Source organism: Paramormyrops kingsleyae, chromosome 14 (genome assembly GCF_048594095.1).
Source record: "Paramormyrops kingsleyae isolate MSU_618 chromosome 14, PKINGS_0.4, whole genome shotgun sequence".
Taxonomy (NCBI): Eukaryota; Metazoa; Chordata; class Actinopteri; order Osteoglossiformes; family Mormyridae; genus Paramormyrops; species Paramormyrops kingsleyae.
In genome coordinates this window covers 28297332-28316191 of record NC_132810.1, presented here as the reverse complement: position 1 = coordinate 28316191, position 18860 = coordinate 28297332, and the positions used below count along the sequence as shown (strand labels likewise).

At 40.5% G+C, this 18860-nt stretch overlaps 1 protein-coding gene and 1 long non-coding RNA gene across 11 annotated transcripts in view; one reads left to right on the top strand and one right to left on the bottom strand.

The window, feature by feature from the left end:
* hectd1 (HECT domain containing 1) overlaps positions 1-18860 on the bottom strand; it is an 83101-nt gene that overhangs the window by 35235 nt on the left and 29006 nt on the right. For all 10 annotated transcript variants that reach the window (XM_023792168.2, XM_023792164.2, XM_023792170.2 and 7 more), the window contains exons 3-7: positions 14962-15196; positions 14570-14797; positions 14099-14380; positions 5155-5425; positions 4903-4979 (exon numbers count right to left, since the gene is read on the bottom strand). In XM_023792168.2, coding sequence (XP_023647936.1) covers positions 4903-4979; positions 5155-5425; positions 14099-14380; positions 14570-14797; positions 14962-15196 — 1093 coding nt within the window. The remainder of the gene's footprint in view (positions 1-4902; positions 4980-5154; positions 5426-14098; positions 14381-14569; positions 14798-14961; positions 15197-18860) is intronic.
* On the top strand, positions 7896-9285 carry LOC140578355 (uncharacterized). Its single transcript, XR_011982491.1, has 2 exons — positions 7896-8058; positions 9015-9285. It is a non-coding gene; the product is annotated as an uncharacterized lncRNA (long non-coding RNA).

The following is an 18860-nucleotide window of genomic DNA, read 5'->3' as shown; positions in this document are numbered from 1 at the left end:
AAGTTAGAGTTTCATTGTACTTTGTTTCTAAAAAAGCAGTATCATGTGAACAAACTGCCATTAAATTTTGACGACGCTGTACACAGAGGGACACAATAGTGCTCGCAATATTTTCTCTCTTGCATCTGCAAATATAGAGTTCTTCCAGCCATTCATTCTTAACAAAATCAGATGTTACTTTAATACTAACTACCATACATAAACAAATAGTCCCATGACAAAGGGTCACCGTAATGCCACTCCAATTTTTGGTGGTACCGCATCTCGGCCTTGATGAGTACGCGTATGCCTTGTAAGGGTCAAGTGTAAAATCTGCCCTCAAAAATATTATCATTTACAATATTTGATTTATTTTAAGAGAATTAACTTAAAATGAAGGTCTTTCCAGTTAAGAGCACTTTAAATGGTCGTCAGGTTTCTGTTTTTAGAGCCACTTTGCAAATTGGTATGAGATTTAGATTTTAGTTTTTTTTGTTAATAAACATTCACCTTCTGTTTTAAGAGTGTGGAGGCTTTATTAAACCCCCATTAACACAGATATAAGCTTAGGCATAGTTTACTTTTGACTTTATTTTGAGACTTCTGTTTGCAATAATGAAAATATCTATACTGTATACATCAGGTATTTCTATTCTGCCTAAAAGTATCAAGATTGGGGTTTTGCTTCATATAGCCCAGCCCAATTTCACCATTATACATAGGTTACTTTAGCAAGATATGCACACTTCTCTTAATGAAACAGTGGGGTACCTCAGACCTAAGGCAAACAAATTCATTAGTGGAAAAAAATCACTTAGTAAGTCTTGGTAATTAACATAAACCATATGAGTGTCAGATGAAATTTATTGCATTAATTTTTTAATACTGCAGCATTTTAACACTGTAACTCTAGACCGGGGACTGAGTCCCAGCCTTGTTTTTAGTCGACAAGCTAGTCGACTCATTTTATTTATTTATTTCTACTTGATTCATGCCTACCCAGTCTTCTATGGCACCCACTTATGGTCGTGCCGGACGCCCCAGCCGATAATACGGCGCTCGCACGGTCGAAGAACATTGCCTGGCAGAGGACAGGGGAAACGCCATCAACGCAACTATTAAAGTCCTCCTCTCGTTGTAGAATGTTAAAGGATGCTGTGCTCCGTCACTCCAGTGGATATTCTCACTCTGCACCAGCTGTGACTACTCTTCCTGTCTCAGATGCAGCCATTTTCCCTCGCATTAGGAGAAATGTGTCTCCACAGCAACCTAATGCTAATGCATCATCATCTGCTCACCAAGTTTCCCCAACAACAATAATAGTAGGTGACTCAATAGTAATGGCGCATTAGGAGAAAATCTGCTGTGACGTACTGGTTCCCGGGTGCACAGGTCAATATCCTCAAACAGATTCCCCGTCTCCTGGATAGACACACCTCTGCTAGTACTGTAATTATACATGTCAGTGGTAATGATGTCACTAACCGGACCTCTGAGATTCTTGAAGGGGACTTCTCCGAGCTCCTGCGCATGCTTCAAGACTGTGGTAAGCGCATTTTTATTTCTGGGCCTATTCCACTGCTTGGCCGGGGCGACGGCCGTTTTAGCCACATCCTGAATCTTAATACATGGCTTAACTCTGCCTGTGCTGCTTATAATGCTGTTTTTATTAACAATTTTAATTTGTTTTGGAATCGTCCCTCCTTTTATTTTAAAGATGGTGTCCATCCTAGTAGGCTGGGTGGACGTATCTTAAGGAATAACATATTCTACAACGTTCTCAATGTGCAGGCAACATGACTGGCTACAACTGCTCATTCTAATAGAATAGTTAGTGTGCCCCATGAGCAGGAACTTGTAGGACATCAGCAGACATCTGATCTTTTTTTATATTCCCTCTGCACCTCTTCCAATGATCAAATTGCGGACAGAACCTCTGACAACATGATGGATAGACATCACAAATATTATAGAATATTTTCCCATCACGGTTCAATCAGGAACTCTTACCAGGATAATGCTAACCCTATTCCATCCTTTCATAAGCGTCCTCACAGAAACTCATAAGCGTCCTCACAGAAAATGCAAAAGACGTCCTATTGATCACTCTGTGCTTGTCAGTTTACCTAGACAGGTTGTCCATGGATCACAGGATAGCATCGATTTTGGATTACTTAATGTTCGTTCATTAACTAACAAGGGTTCTTTGATAAGTGAATTAGTAACAGATCTTGGTTTTGATTTTCTATGTCTGACTGAAACATGGCAACAGCCCGGGGATTTTGTTGAACTGAACTACACCTCACCTCCTGGGTTTGTCTATGCCTGTCAAGTTCGTACTTCAGGTCGAGGTGGTGGTCTTGCTATTCTCTATAATAAGAACTATAAGGTCAACTCGTTTCCTAACACTGAATACCAATCTTTTGAATCAATGACTCTGAATGTTAATTGATGTATACCTACTATCATAGCTGCTGTTTACCGCCCACCAAAACCAAATCCGCTTTTCCTGAGTGTATTCTCAGACTATGTTGCCTCTCTATGCTATTTGTCAGCCAACATAATCCTACTTGGGGATTTTAATATCCATGTGGACACTGAAAATAACTCACTCGCAAAGGATTTTTTGTCATGCTTGGACAGTTTTGGACTTCAGCAGTATATAGATTTTCCTACACATTCTAAGGGACATACATTGGATCTTGTCTGCTGTTCAGGTTAGGACTGGACGATATGGCAAAAAATTATATAGATTTCGTTGACTGACAAGGTGGAAATAATTCAGAATTATCGTAAAGGGGTTTCGCAAACAAAACTAAACGAGGATAATGGATTGGCGAGGAGTACAATCTCCACAATCATACATAACGCAAACAAGATCATGGCCGAGTACGAAGGCAGCCGACTTACAGTAAGGCGATTTGAACGATAAGCCGGCAGTGGATTTTGCGTTATGTCGGTTGTCTGATATTAACCTAGTTTGAAGAATATAGTTCCTATTCAGAATAATGGTTTCAATATGGTTAATTTTTAAAATAACTTCATAAGAATAAGCACAGAGTATAAGATGCCATTTGAGGTCATTATAGATATCATTTGTACAGTTTCAGAATATTTTTAGTAAACAGATAAGGCAATTCATGTTCATCCATTAAAAGCTATATTCTCTGAATAAGACCTTTGAATTCAACAACTCAGGTTCAATTTATTTAACCATTGTTAAACCCAAACTTTTCCTGCCAGACCCCCCCTTTTCATGCCCTTCCCAATACCCCCGACACACAGACACACACAGATCTCCCTATATCCTCTGTACAGATTGCTGAAGTAAACATCGGTAAAGCGGCTACGGCAAGGCATTAGGTTGGAACAGGAAGTCTTTAAGGATACAAATTTAACTATCAAGCTAGTAATATGAAACATTGCACTAATTCTAAAATGGTTGCTTCCCATTAATTTACATTAATGATATTGACACCAATACATATAGTAAACTGGTTAAATTTGCAGACGACACCAAGGTGGGTGGTGTAGCAGATACTATTCTAGCAGCAGAGAGGCTACAACAGGATCTGGATTTAATTAGCGACTAGGCTGATACTTGGCAGATGAAATTTAACACAGATAAATGTAAGGTAATCCATGCAGGGAGCAGAAATATAAAGTACAGATATTTTATGGGTTCCACTGAAATAAAGGTAGCTGATTACGAGAAAGATCTCAGTGTGTATGTTGATGCTTCCAATTCCCACTCTCACCAGTGTGGGGAAGCAATAAAAAAGGCCAATAGAATGTTGGGTTATATCTCTAGGTGTGTGGAGTTTAAGTCAAGGGAGGTGATGTTACATTTATATAATTCCTTGGTAAGACCCCACCTAGAATATTGTGTGCAGGTTTCACCATACCTTAAAAAGGACATTGCTGCCTTAGAAAAGGTGCAACGGAGGGCTACGAGAATGATTCCTGGTCTTAGAGGAATGTCTTATGAGGAGAGATTAGCTAAGCTGAATCTGTTTAGCCTTGAGCAAAGGGGGGACATGATCCAGGTCTAAAAGATTCTAACGGGTCTGGATGCTGTTTAGCCAAATGGCTATTTCAATATTAGTTTAAATACTAGAACTCGTGGCCATAAGTGGAAATTAGCTGGAGAACATTTTAAAACAAATTTGAGGAAGCACTTCTTTACACAGCGTGTAGTTATAGTATGGAATAGTCTTCCTGCTACTGTAGCGGAAGCTAAGACCCTGGGTTCCTTTAAATCAGAGCTATATAAGATTTTAACAACTCTGAGCTATTAGTTAAGTTCTCCCCAAACCAGCTTGATGGGCCGAATGGCCCCCTCTCGTTTGTAAATTTTATGTTCTTAGGGTTTGCACTGAGGCTTGTTTTCTTTCGCTTCAAATGTGAGACTTAGCACGTTTTTCCCTGTCTAAAACCCACTGTGGCGCAGAAATGATGGTAAAATAGTTTACAGAAAGACCTCAAAGGCAAAACTGCATGGTTTCAACTTGTCAGATTGATACATGGTTTACATGCTAGAAACCAGTTAGAGCAACATTAACCAAATGATGTGCAACTACTTCTGGTTGGTTCAATTTAAAATGTGTTTCCTGATATATTCATCTAATTTTTATTCAATGATTAAAGCATCAGTACATTTAGTAATTTTTGACTCATATTATTTTGTATTTTATTATTGTCTTGTTTTTGTCAATGAAAAAATTGTCACTGACTAATAATTTTCTTTAAATTAACACTGGTTCAACCTTCGGGACGCACCCCTCATGCTATATTTGTGTCCGCAGTGTAACCCAATTCCAATATTCTGCTTTGCAACTTCAAGAATAATACTATTTTTTGTCATGCTAATATTCCTTTATTGTATCTTTTTAATATAGAACAAAAGAAAACATTTTAACATACCATTTCTTGTGTGCCAAACGCTGAAGCCCAGTTTAAGAGAGTCTGTCCTACATCATCCATGAAATTCACTTCAAAAGCTAAAAGAAAAAAAATGGAGAAATCAACAGAAAAACTATACTCTCAAAAGAATTTTAAAAATTCACTTGCAAAAACTACAAAAACTGCACACAAACAACATACAGTAAAATCTGAGAATGTCCTCAAAATCCCCTTTTCATAAATCCACAAAGCTCCCAGGAAGTGAGCAAGTACCTCCAGTGTCGATGGCGTCAATAAGCGCGTCGGTGTCCTTGCTGCGGATACAGTCAATGAGCTGTCGGTGTGAGCGTTCCCCTGAGCTGTCGAGCCTGCGGAGGCCAGGAATGCGGCCCGTGGAGCCAGCGGTGGACTTTGGCAGAGCCTTACGGCCCTCGAACAGCAGCACAAGAAGCAGGTCCACGAGCCGCATGGTGTCCAGCACACAGCGCTCATCGCCCTGCAGTGCACTCTCCATGGAGTCGGGCAACTCGGAGCGCAGCAGGTCCTGAACACAGACAATAGTGAATAGCACAGTGACTTAAATCAACAGCACTAAGTTCATTCAGGCCCATTAGCAGCTCATTCTCTGTCTCTGATTGTTCTTTTTTCCACCCTCCCACCCACAGCCAGCAGGCACTACTAACTGCACATATCATCGCTATCCGATGAAAACCACATATATCCAAAATTCCATTATTTCAGGAGCGTGAAATACGTCAGAAACTACGTCACAAAATAAACCCAAAATAAAGTGATGAGAGACCTTTAGAATTACAAATAGAAACATTCTTAGACAGTCATCAGAGAATGGTTTAATGTTTTAAATACACTTGTGTGGATTGTTGCCAGATATGTCGAAGTCAACAAGATAAAAACTAATCCTACTTCATATTCACAATTAATAATAATGTTAATTAACATTGATAGCCAGATTGCTTGTTAAGTTGATCAAATTAACAATATAAAGTAATTCATACAAATGAACATCATGATCAAAATGTTAATTACTACAACAAGAGCTGGGCGGTATGACCAAAAAATTTTATCACGGTATTTTTAAAAGTTATATCGGTTTCCCGATATACAACGGTATTTTTTTTTTTTTTTTTTTTTAAAGTATGACTGGGCGTTTACCACATTTTACAGGACACTTTTTTTGTTTTGTTTACGTTTTTGCATTGTTCCCACATTATATTATTTTATTAGCCATTGCGCCTATCCGCTACCATGATAGCATACTGCTAACCTGTTTGTTGTCTAACCGCATATAGATAAACGGCTAATGTTAAGGTGTGCGCCGGCCAAGGTAACATTTTTAATAAGTGTTTATTAGTTCAGTGCTACTGGAACGCGAGCTTTACTAACCTCGCGCAATTTCTCATAAAGACCGGGATGACGGTCTTTGAAATGCTTCGCCAAGTTTGACGTGCTACTTGACTTTGTAACCACAACTTTGTAGTACTGTTTGCATAGAGCAGAGGTGGACCACGGTCTGGGTTAGGACCCAGAAGCTGTACCATATGGACCTGGACCGATAGCCAAAACAGAAAGTTATGATTTAAACCTTACAGGGCACTTCTATTTTACCGGCGCAGCTTTTGTCATCTTTTCGGTAGTGGTTTAGCACTATAACTGCCACTTCTCACGCCAATGAACATCAACCGCCTTTAACCGCCAAGCAAGACGTAGTTCAGTGTATGTAGCCCTTTGTTTGCTAATATGCCATAAGTGTTAATAGCAGCAGTGAAGCTAACACCCGCAACCAAAAAGCCATAATGTTCCTAACAGAGAGACTGCTCTGTCCTGAAATCCTACAGCTGAAAAGTTTTCAAAAAACACAGTATGTATTATATAACATGTTGGATAAATAGATGTAGTTTATTGGTGATTTCATGTTCATTGAAGTTTGCAATTTTTAGCTACTGTATAAAGTAATGTTAATATAAATCAACTCAGGTAAAACAAAAAAAATGTCCATTTTCAGGGTTGCCAAATCTCAAGCATCTGGCATGACACGCTGTCAGACTCACGCAGAAAATATTACAGCAAATCTATATAATTCCATTACAAAACCAAAATTAGCTACGTCAAAAGTGTATTTATACGGTTAAATACAAAAGTAGACTATTTAGAAGGTAAGAATTGTTATATATGTGTGCAGACATCTCGAATTAAAAATCTCACTCCAGCCAGCTGGCGGAAGTTGGCAACCCCGCGTTTATCTGAAATGAAAAGTAAAATGCACTGTTTATACATATCGGCATTCATATATATATGTTTAGTTCTATGTCACGTGACAATAAATACTGTCAAAAAGTTTTTGAATTATATTGAATTAATTTGATTTGACAGTCAGGTATTGCTTACATGCAATGTTGATACAACTAATAGGCTACTTAAATATATATCACACTAAATAGTCAGACATGATATTCCGGACCTTTGCGTCAAGAAATTTTCTCTAACTGGACCTCTTTAAATTTTAGTTGAATACCCCTGGCATAGAGGCTTATCGACATCCTTAGACTTTTCATGCTTGTCTGCAAAAAACTTCCAAACAGCACTTTTGCATCTTGTTTTTTTTTTTTACTAAAGCAGCTTGCAAAGTGCCTTCAACTGCAGCATATGCCATGTTTGGCCAACTCGTTATGTGTGTGCTAACCAGCACGAATGCATTCAGCGGCTATTGAGAGGAGGGGAGGGGCTGCTCAAGTGTGTGCGTGCGTGTGCATGCGTGCACACGCGCCTGCGCTGTAGTGGTGCTGTGTGAAGTGTGCCAAGTATGGCAACTTCATAAAACATTGATTCATTGGAATGTCAAACAGTAGAGAGAAGAATGGACAAATACATCTATGGTAAGGAGTCAGAATCACCAAAAAGAGGACATGGTTTTCACTGGACAGCGACAATGTGGTGCAGATTAGAGGTCGACCGATATATCGGCCGGCCGATATATCGGGCCGATATTTAGCATTTTTTAATGTATCGGCATCGGCCGATATCCGAGTGCACTACGCCGATTTTCAGACAGGCACGTCTGTGGGCAGCCCAGTGTTATTGTTGCTGTGGAACACGTGACCCATGTGGCCTTGTGCAGGACCACAGCCAGAAGTTTTGGAAGAGTCCTGGGATAAAACGGTAAGGCTTAAATTCTGATCTTTCAATGACCTGTTTATTTAAGTAGTTTGCTATGAAATGTTGCTTTAAAAGAAAACGCGAATTACGCTATTGGGAACTGGGGTAATGATAATGAGCCTTCAACCAACTGTAGCTTACAGGTAACATTAAGGATCATTGATTCTAATAGAGTTCGTTTTGTGCGCTTATTGGTGGGCTCACAGACGTTTTTTAATCGTTAAAAGTCATTTTAATTGTTAACATTTTAATTATTACCATATCAGCCCGATGTTATCAGTTATGTTTTTTTTCTTGTGTCGGAGAGTTTCACTCTGTGAGTGTGTGGGGCGGAGCAGGCAGCTCTCAAATACTGCAGCGTGTGTGAGAGTTGCGTTACTCTGCCCTGATCACAGACAGCGCCGTCCTCGGAGACACAGAGCTGCTAAGAACAATGCATGGCGGAGAAAAGTATTTGTTCGAAAGCGTGGTTACCATTTACTTGAGCTGATGCTGACAATGGTCCTTCTGTGCAACTTTTTTTTCATTTGAGACCGGAGATTCAAACAATTTGTCAGACGTCTAGATAAAAAAGTGCAAGACTTTGCGCAGTTAGTTTGCTCATTAAACATGTCTATCCTTTATACGGGCTTATACGTAGACAATGTCACAATCACTAGGGGCTTATGTTGTCCTTGCATACAAGGCTGTGCAATACGACAGTTATTTTATTTTATTTTCCGGGATCACTAGATTCTGATTGTGAATTTGGCTTTAAGCTATCTGTCTGCTAATAACAGAAACAACATGTTAGTGTACACTACTCATCATACCATGATGCACTTAGTGTTTTTTTTTTCTTCAAAATGTATTAGAGTGTAATTGTTTTAATGTGCATGGAATACTGGAATAGTAGAATGAATTGAAGATGAAGGTACTATAATAAAAATTCTAACCTTGCATTTATTCTTCTGTTTCAGTAATTGCTGTCTGATGGCTGAACAAAAATCTAATCCTGTATGGCAGCATTTCACAAAGCCAACACCAGGAAAAGCCAGGTGCAATATCTGCAGCAGACTGGTGAGCTTGGGAGCTGAAGAATGAGTTTGCTGCTAAAGAGATTCTGATGCTGCAATCTTTATTGTTTATAAGTTTAAGTTGTTTATAAGTTGTATTGTGTTTTTGTTATTTAAGTTTATATTTAAATTTACATAAGTCAGTATTCAATAAATGCTAAGTTGAGAAATTTTGTGTATCGTTTGTTATTATTAATGTGATATTTTATCATGCAAATAGAGGGGAAAACGTCCAATTTTCGGCCAAAAAATATCGGCAGCATATATCGGCCATCGGCTGACCCTGACTCCTAAACATCGTCATCGGCTATTGAAAAACCCATATCGGTCGACCTCTAGTGCAGATAAAAATCAACTTAATAAAGAAACCTGACCAACAACAAAACAATATACCTGATTAACTTACTAGTCTTAAAGGGGATAGATTTTTCACAGGCAAAAAGAAAAAATCTGGACAAAAGAGGTATTTTGGGAGTAACACCACAGGGCCCCATCATTTCAGTCAAAAGAAAGTCACCCCACTGAACTACTGAAAGTGTACATACAAAAAAATCTATACTAACACACAGAAGGCTCAGAAAATTGACATTCACTGTTGAATAAACGAAATGGAACCTTCAGCCATTCAGCTGCATTACTGAATAATTCATATTATATGATGATTATATGATGATATAGGTCTAATAAAGAAAAATCACAATGCAAAAACAGATGAAAGCCTCAATGACAATGTGCTTGGCATAAATGCCTGGAAAAAGGTACATTTGCCGATGAGATCCAAACAGCTGTAAAGAAACTCATGCTGAAGAAACAGAACATAAATTTCACAAATTTGAGTAACTACATCATCATGCAGCCAAAGTGCATTAGTAAAAATAAGAGATGCATGATACATCAGTTACCATATCAGTATTGGTCTTTTTTTGTCAATTTTGGTCGACACTGCTAGGAGATATTTAATATTTATTAAAGATTAACAGTACCAGAGCTACGGACATCACTAAAAAAATAATGTATATGATTGAAAAGGACAATCAGCCATTTATTGCTGATTCATTGCAAAAACTACACTGGAAAAACTATTATACTCTATGATACATTTAAGAGGAAGGCAATTTGTCACTCTAGGTGAACAAATCTCCAAAAGACATGGAATTTTTCATGGAGTGCCACAGGGCTCTGTATTTAGTCCACTTTTAGTCTCCTTGCTTATGTAGTTATGAGGTCAATTACCTCCATTCATGGGGTTTACTTCCATAGTAATGCAGATGAGATATATATATATACAGTCGAACCTCTGTACAACGTACCCCGTTTATAACGTTTACACCAATACAACGTTCAAATTTCAATGTCCCGAATTCGCGTAATGCATTATTCCATTTGCCGGTATCGCTTAGAACGTACACCTTTACAGCGTAAACTTCAATATAACGTATGATTTTCAGAGGAAAATAGGCAAACTTACAACGTACAGCCTCATCTTCCGAGCGCGCGCACAATTCCGAATCGGCTGTTGCCGGCCATCTACATCCCTTAGCAACGCCTAACTGTATGAACCTATCCACACGAAGCATTCCACGCCGGCCGGACTCCTTGCATGCAGCCCCCGTTTTTTCATGGTTTTGCATGGTGTCATGGTATCGAAATTTTATTTCAGCCTATTGAATCATACAGCTGCATAATTTCGGTTTGACATTAGGTTACAGTATGGCTATTTGAACGATAAGCCGGCAGTGGATTTTGCGTTATGTCGGCTGTCTATGAGTAACTGATATTAACATAGTTTGAAGAATATAGTTCCTATTTAGAATAGGAACTGTATTCTTCAAACTACACAAGCTGTATGTCATAGTGTCAACTTGAGGGGTGTTTTATAAAAGTTTTTTTATATACATTTTGTGTTCCATCATTCATTTTGAGGGACTTGGTTACAACGTACTATGGTTATAATGTACAAATTCTTAATGTCCCCCGAGGTACGTTGTAACGAAGTTCGACTGTGTGTGTGTGTGTGTGTGTGTGTGTGTGTGTGTGTGTGTGTGTGTGTGTGTGTGTGTATGTATGTATATATATATATATATATATATATATATATGCACATACATACATACAGTATATATATCATCAGCAATATATATCTGTAACACCTGATAATACCAGTACTTTACACCTATCTAGAATCAATAACTGTATAAATAATTGTTTTAGCTAAGTGAAGAATAGAGGAAAAAGGAATTAGACTAGGACATGTGGCTCAACAGACCAAAGCGTAAGTTGATACACACTGACAGCATCACTGTGTGCCTTCTTCCACTTCTTTCACCATTGTGTAGGTGTAAGTCTAGCTGCAGCATGTTACAACCATTCTGTGTCCGTTCAGTGTTGCTGTGCTCTGTAATCACAAGCAATTTTCTCTGGGATAATAAAAGCATTTTGAATTTGAATTAAGGAACACAGCAAAACCCAACCAAATGCTGTGTGATGCTGAGCAGTTGATTCATGCTTTCATCTTTTCTCACCTGGACCACTCTAATGTTTTGTTTACAGAAGTATGGAAAAAAAGAACAGGATGCAGCAGGAATGTTCACACACTAAAGAATTCTTACCATAATTGCACTGCCCTTCTGTTTAAATATAATTTTAAAACCATTTCTTTGGTTTCTAAAATTCTTAATGATTTAGTACCTTAATACATCCCTGTATCTTAGACTCCAAAATTTTTAAGATGCCCAATTTTGTGTAGATCGGGTGTTGGTCAAAGGCAGGAGCCTCGATGAACTGATCATCGGCAACCTAAACTGGCTCTCGGCACAGGGAGTGTAACCTCTCTGGTGGGAACGGGGGATGAGCTGGTGAGGGAGATACTGAGTGTGACTGGGAGGAATGGCCTGCCTGATCAGAATCCGAGTGGGGATCAATTATTGAACTTCTGTGTTAAACTCCTCCACTTGGTTTATGTTAAGTATCTCAGGGGAATTCAGGGAAGAAGTAAGAGGAAGATCAACAGATGGATCAGTGCATTGTCAGCAGTAATGTGGATGCTGTACCCTTCTGTCATGGGGAAGAGGAAACCGAGCTGGAAGGCAAAGCTCTCGATTTCCCAGGCAATCTACGTTCCCACTCTCAATGAGTTTCCTCTGTAGGGTGTCTGGGCTCAGCCTTAGATATAGGGTGAGGAGCTTGAACATTCGGGAGGGGCTCAAAGTAGAGCCGCTGCTCCTCCACATCGAAAAGAGCCAGTTGAGGTGGTTCAGGCATCTATCTAGGACGGCTCTCTCGGGAGGTGTTCTGGGCATGACCAACCAGGAGGTGGCCCCGGGGCAGACCCAGGAAACACTGGAGAGATTTTATCTTTCAGCTGGCCTGAGAACCCCTTCATATTTCCCTGGAGGAGCTGGCTGGTGAGAGGGAGGTCTGAGCATCCCTACTTAGACTGCTGCCCCCGCAACCAGACCCCAGATCAGCAGCAGGAAATGGATGGATGGATGGAAGGTGCCCAAGTTCTGGTCTACTAGACATTCCTTAAAAGAAAACCAGTGAAGCAGCTTTTTGTTTTTATGCTCCAAAGATCTGAAAGGCATCCAATGTTTCTAGTTTTAAAAAACTGCTCAAATTTTATTTTAGTTTTTAATTAGTACTTTTTGTACAATTATCTTTAAGTATTTGGCTCTGGAACCAGTCTCCTCGAAGGGGGTTGGACCCTCTTCCACTCTGGAGTTGCTCACGGGGAGAGGTGTCGAGCTGGGGTGGGCATACTTATTGCCCCCTGGCTGGGCGCTTGTACATTGCGGTTTACCGCAGTAGACGAGAGGGTAGCCTCCCTGTCCGGTTTGGTGACCTCAGGATTAGGTCTCTGCTTTTTGCAGATGATGTGGTTCTGTTGGCCTCATCAGACCATAACCTTCGGCTCTCACTGGAACAGTTCGCAGCCGAGTGTGAAGCAGCTGCGATGAAAATCAGCACCTCCAAATCCGAGACCATGGTCCTCAGCCGGAAAAGGGTGGAGTGCTCTCTCAAGGTCGGGGAGCAGGTCCTTCCCCAAGTGGAGGAGTTTAAGTATCTCGGGGTCTTGTTCACGAGTGAGGGAAGGATGAAGCGGGAGATCGACAGGCAGATCGGTGCGGGCGCTGTATCGGTCTGTCGTGGTGAAGGAGGAGCTGAGCCAAAAGGCAAAGCTCTCGATTTACCAATCGATCTACGTTTCTACCCTCACCTATGGTCACGAGGTGTGGGTAGTGACCGAAAGAACGAGATCGCGAGTGCAAGCGCCCGAAATGAGTTTCCTCCGCAGGGTGGCTGGGCTCTCCCTTAGAGATAGGGTGAGGAGCTCGGTCATTCGGGAGGGACTCAAAGTAGAGCCGCTGCTCCTCCGCATTGAGAGGAGCCAGATGAGGTGGCTCGAGCATCTGCATAGGATGCCTCCTGGATGCCTCCCTGGTGAGGCGTTCCGGGCATGTCTCACTGGGAGGAGGCCACGGGGAAGACCCAGGACACGCTGGAGGGACTATGTCTCTCGGCTGGCCTGGGAATGCCTTGGGATTCCCCCAGAGGAGCTGGAGGAAGTGGCTGGGGAGAGGGAAGTCTGGGTTTCCCTGCTGAGACTGCTGCCCCTGCGACCCGACCTCGGATAAGCGGAAGTAAATGGATGGATGGATGGATATTTGTCTTGTTCAGTTACCATTCTGTCTATGCCACTATTTTTTGGCATTTTAATTTTATTGTAAAACACTTTGTGCTGCATTTGTCTCCAATGTGCAATATCATTATTATTAAGAAATAATCGTAATGAACATATAGTTCTTAAAAAAATTATGGATATTGATGGATTTTCACGCAAACAAGGTTTGGTCACATTTTGTTCTGTCGTTAAACCAATGAATCCAATGATGTCAGCAAACATATCCCCTAAATAAAAACAGACCCAACCAGCTTTGGTCTGGAGGGCCCATCAAGGCTAATAAAAAAGCACAAAGCCTGTTGCTCACATGGGTGACCAGTGGGGAGCCTCTGCACAGGGTCGAAAGCAGGCTGACGATGGTGGACACTTGGTTGCTGAGTTTGGAGTCAGCAGCAGAAGGCGTGGCGCCGGTGGATGTTCTACCAGGCTTGCATGTCGATGAGGGGCCAGAGACGGTGCCCCCGGCTGCGGCCATTCGTGACAGAAGCTCCTCAGTCAGGCCATGCTTGGCTAGAGGCGCAGGATCCACACCACGGCGTGTGAACCGGTCCGCCAGGGAGGCAAAACACCGCAGGGCCCCATCAGATACCTGCAGGTAATGCAAGGTGTATTGGAAAAGCTCATGTTTTTCCTGAACACACAAAATTGAAATATTGTACAAATGACTGCTGTGAATTTATTATTGCTTCACATTATGATAAGAACTGTGTGGCATCAATCAGTACTCCACAGCAGAGCCCCTTAATGGGATCAGTGACGTTCAGGTCACAACCCTAACCTGATGGTCTTCGTGCTTAAGCAGACTAGACAGAGATTCCACGCAGGTTTCCAGGGAGGCATCCTGAGGCTCCATCTTTCCGCAGAGGCGAGACACCACAGCCATCGCTGAGTGCAGCGTGTCTTTGTGTACCAAGTGACCACTGTCCCGAATGAAGGTCAGGACGCAGTTAAGGCCCCCTGCCTCAAACACAGCACCAGACTCCCGTGTGCATATCAGCTCCAGCACCTGACAAATGTGCAAATACACAAATAAACAAGCATATTCTACAAACACCTCATGATGTATAAACATACTTGGGCAATTTTAAAATCTACAAAAAACAGTGTTAATAGTACATTATATTTATATAATACAGAACACCACATGCAGGAAGGAGGCGCCTGCAGTACCTTGACACACTGCTCTGCCAGGTCTCGACTGGTCCTGTTGTTCAACTCTACAACCACCAACCGGTTGCATAGGGCTTTGATGGCACCATCTACTCCAACAATCCTCCGAGTGCATTCCGCAGAAACATCTAAGTAGTATGTTATGGCGCGGGCTGTCACCTCCAGAACATTGTCTGGGGCACTCTCATCCAAGAAGATCTTACACAGTGCTGGAAGAAATGTTCTAGGAGGACATCTAAAAAAAAACAGCAAGGACATTAATTTTTTGCAGTTATTATAATTTAAACTAGAATTGGTACTGTCCGAAACAACAGCATTGTATTCCCCAGACAGCCCTGTCACTTGCTCTGCCCATCTAATCTGTACTTGTTCCACACTCACGAACTTGTACAATTTCTAAAAGTACTAGATGGATCACCTAGAAATGTGAAAGTGAAGTGCAATCTCAGGACAAATTCAGTGGCACCTCAGTTCTGAAACTCATTAGTAGGGCTGCAACTACTAGTCATCATTAAAACGATTAGTCGACTAATCGGATTATAAACTAAATAATTATAAAACAGTTCCTATTTAGCTACCAGCTTTTACATTTAGCATGAGGTTATTTAAATTATGTGGTAAATAATACAGACAAGAAAGATACAGTGGTACCTCAGAACTTGAACTTAATCCGTTCAGAACTCCGGACCGAATCCTAAAAAGTTCGGGTTCTGAGCGAATTTTCCCCATAAGAAAAAGTGGAAAACCAATTAATTGGTTCCCGGCCCCAAAAAATTACACCCAAGTATGTTTTTTTTTTTTTTTTTGCATTTAAACACAAAATGAACAGGATAAAACAAGAAGGGCATATACTGTACTAAACACATTTAAGCACATTTATCAAAACAGTAATTTGTAAAGTAAGAAAATAAATGTATCCAAACAATGTGTCCTGCCCCGATTGTCCGCTCCTTCCATGAGCCACGCCCCCTCGTTAACCCCGTGTGGAATCCCCGTGTGATCAGCTGTTTCTGGTTGTTGTCATTAATCCTCTGTATTTCGTCCGCGTTTCAGTTTGCTTCCCCAGTCCGGTCATTGTATTGTCCGTCTGCATTTTGCCTGCCTTACCTGTAATTAAACCCCGTATTCCCCGATACCCTGATGTCTGCGCCTTTGTCTCCATTCTGTCCCCGCTCGGCACGACAATATTATTATAATTAAATGTATTAATGGTTTATTATTAATATTAAAATTAAGAATTTTTTATTTTAAAATTTATTATATAATACTGTTACTGTCTATCATTGTCTAAATGTATTTTTACTGTCTAAATATATGTATTCAGCTTGTGTAAAGATGCACGATGCTATCACAGCGAATGCGAGGTTGAGACTGAACCATTGCCCTTTGTTTCCGCTGAGAGATGTGCTGCATAACTCATTTCCCCGCGCGTACAAGTTATCTTAGGTCGGCGTTCACGGTTTGACTTCTGAGATTCAGATCAAGTACTAGGTAATTTTTTTCCGAACTGGTTGGTTTGACTTTTAAGAAATTCGAGTTCTAATGCGTTCGAGAACTGAGGTACCACTGTACTTCACTCAAAAACATATTTTAATACAGTTTGCTGCTGATATTATAAATAAAACAATTGTTCTAAACAATGTAAAAAAATAGAGAACTTTTTTCTGTAAGTAACGGACAGGCACATTAGCAGCAGTAAAACATTTTCAATCACAGTTTATTCATGCTAAGGAATGTCAGCATTTCAACGTGGTCTTGGGTCAGGCTTGCTCTCTTCTGAGAGCAGATATTCCCCGTTGCAGAGAAGATTCACTCTGATGGGGTAGATGTTGCAGGAATGCACAGAAAAGATCTTGCCAGGTTCGACAGTGTGGGAAAACACCCTTAATTTTTCCTTCACCAACTGAGAGGGTCTTCCTTTTTTGATATTGCTGGCTCTGTGAAGAACATCTTAACTTTCTTTCTCACCACTTCGATCTTTTGGGCCTCCTGGGTTTCTTCATCTTCCTCACTAAGACTGTGTCAGACTGAAGCAGGTTATCCAGTGCTTTGTGTTCCCTTGGAACAAGCACCCGTTTTTGCTGTAGCTCAGGGCTGCAGCCATCATGTATTCCTGTCTCCTCATTTGTTTCTTTGATAGCAAGAACTTCAACTGTGCCTTGGACCCTTGCATGATCTTCAGCTGACATAAACTTTAGCTTTCTGAATCTTGGGTCAAAGGCAGCTGCAAGAAGAAGTGGGTTCCCTCTCTCTACTGAGTGGGTGTTCAGATTCTTCCATCTCTCAGTTATTCCTTTTCCTGCACTAGCCAGAAAGGCTTTTTCTGAGCTTGTCTCAAAACAAGTCTGCTGTATGAACCGTTGCAGTCCTTTGATCAACGTTGGAAGACATGAAGCAGCTGCGTATTCCTGTCCACTGAGGAAAACGGTGACACACTCAAACGGCTGCAACCCATGTACCAGTTCCTCAAGCAATACCCACTGATCTGGCTTTAAGTCAAAGTAGTGCTTGCCTCTTGGAGTTACCTCAGGATCTGATAGAGTTGCATAGAGTAGGTTTAAGTAATAAGGTTTACATTTATAGATATCTACATAAATTAGATAAGTTTATTAATTAAATAAAGAATTACTTGTTAAAATATGTGTGTTAGGGCTGCACATTAGTGCACGATTAATAAGACGCAGCATTACCACATGAGATAATATTAACTGGTCTATATTCTAATGCAAGGATGAGAATTTTAACACTAGAACCACCGATGAACAAGCAAGAACTACTTCAGTGTACGTAGCCCTTTTGTTTGAGATAAATCCGCTAATGTGTTATTAGTAAGGCTGCACGATTTATCAATTTCAAATCGAAATCGTGATTTGAAACAACGCGATTAGCAAGTCACGATTTAGAATATACATTATACAGCACTTCGGACCCAGGGTTTAAAATTGCTGTGAGAATAGTTTTACAAATTCATGCCATGCTCCCTGTGTGATAGTCATGCTCACCAATCACAAGCACTGTGCTTCTCTCCTGCCAGTCATGCTCACCAATCAGAAGTGGGCCAAGAAGGCATATAGGCCCACAAACAGCAAACACGTGAAACCCAAGGAAAATGTTACATTAGCGGTACGGAAAAATACTGATTCCACTACTGAGCTATAAGTGAATTGCCTTCCTATTTCATGGTCTGAGATTGTTTCAGAAAGGTCCTATCATCAATAGAATCGGCGAGCTCCTTTTAAACACCAGCTGCAATATACTTCAGCATATCATACCTTCGGTTTTTGTTAATAGGCAATAGCATTAGTATACCGCAAACCCATCAAAACAACAATGAGAAAGTCAGTAATTCTTTTAGAGTCGGTGACCCCCAAAAAAAGCCATAAAACCCATAATACAGTGGCATTTATGTTTTTGTGCTTATTAAATTTAAGTGTTTCGAAAGATTAATCCAACAACAGTAATAAAATAAAAGTCTTTCTTTAACATAAATACTAAAAGAATAGATCGCTTTAATCGCTATTACAGTTGGGTATGGACACGCGGTCTTATTTAGAAAATATACAAAAAGCGACGCATATAATGTTTAATCATTTGTTTTGTATTTGTCCGAGTAACAATGCAAAGGAATGATAAGCTGCTTCAGTCAAAAACTGCATTTTACTTCTCATTTAAAATAAAATGCAGGGTTGGCAACTTTGGTCAGCTGCATGGATTTTCTGTTCTCTGTTCTGCACACACATTTACATGTATGTAAGTTTTATTACCTTGTAAATAGTCTGTAGGGTTTGCAAACTGCCGTAACGTTTTTGATGCAGCTAGTTTTAAGTTCAGAATGGAATATAGATTTGCCGTCTGAAAGAGTTTGCAACCATGAACACGTACATTTTTTGTTTCACCTG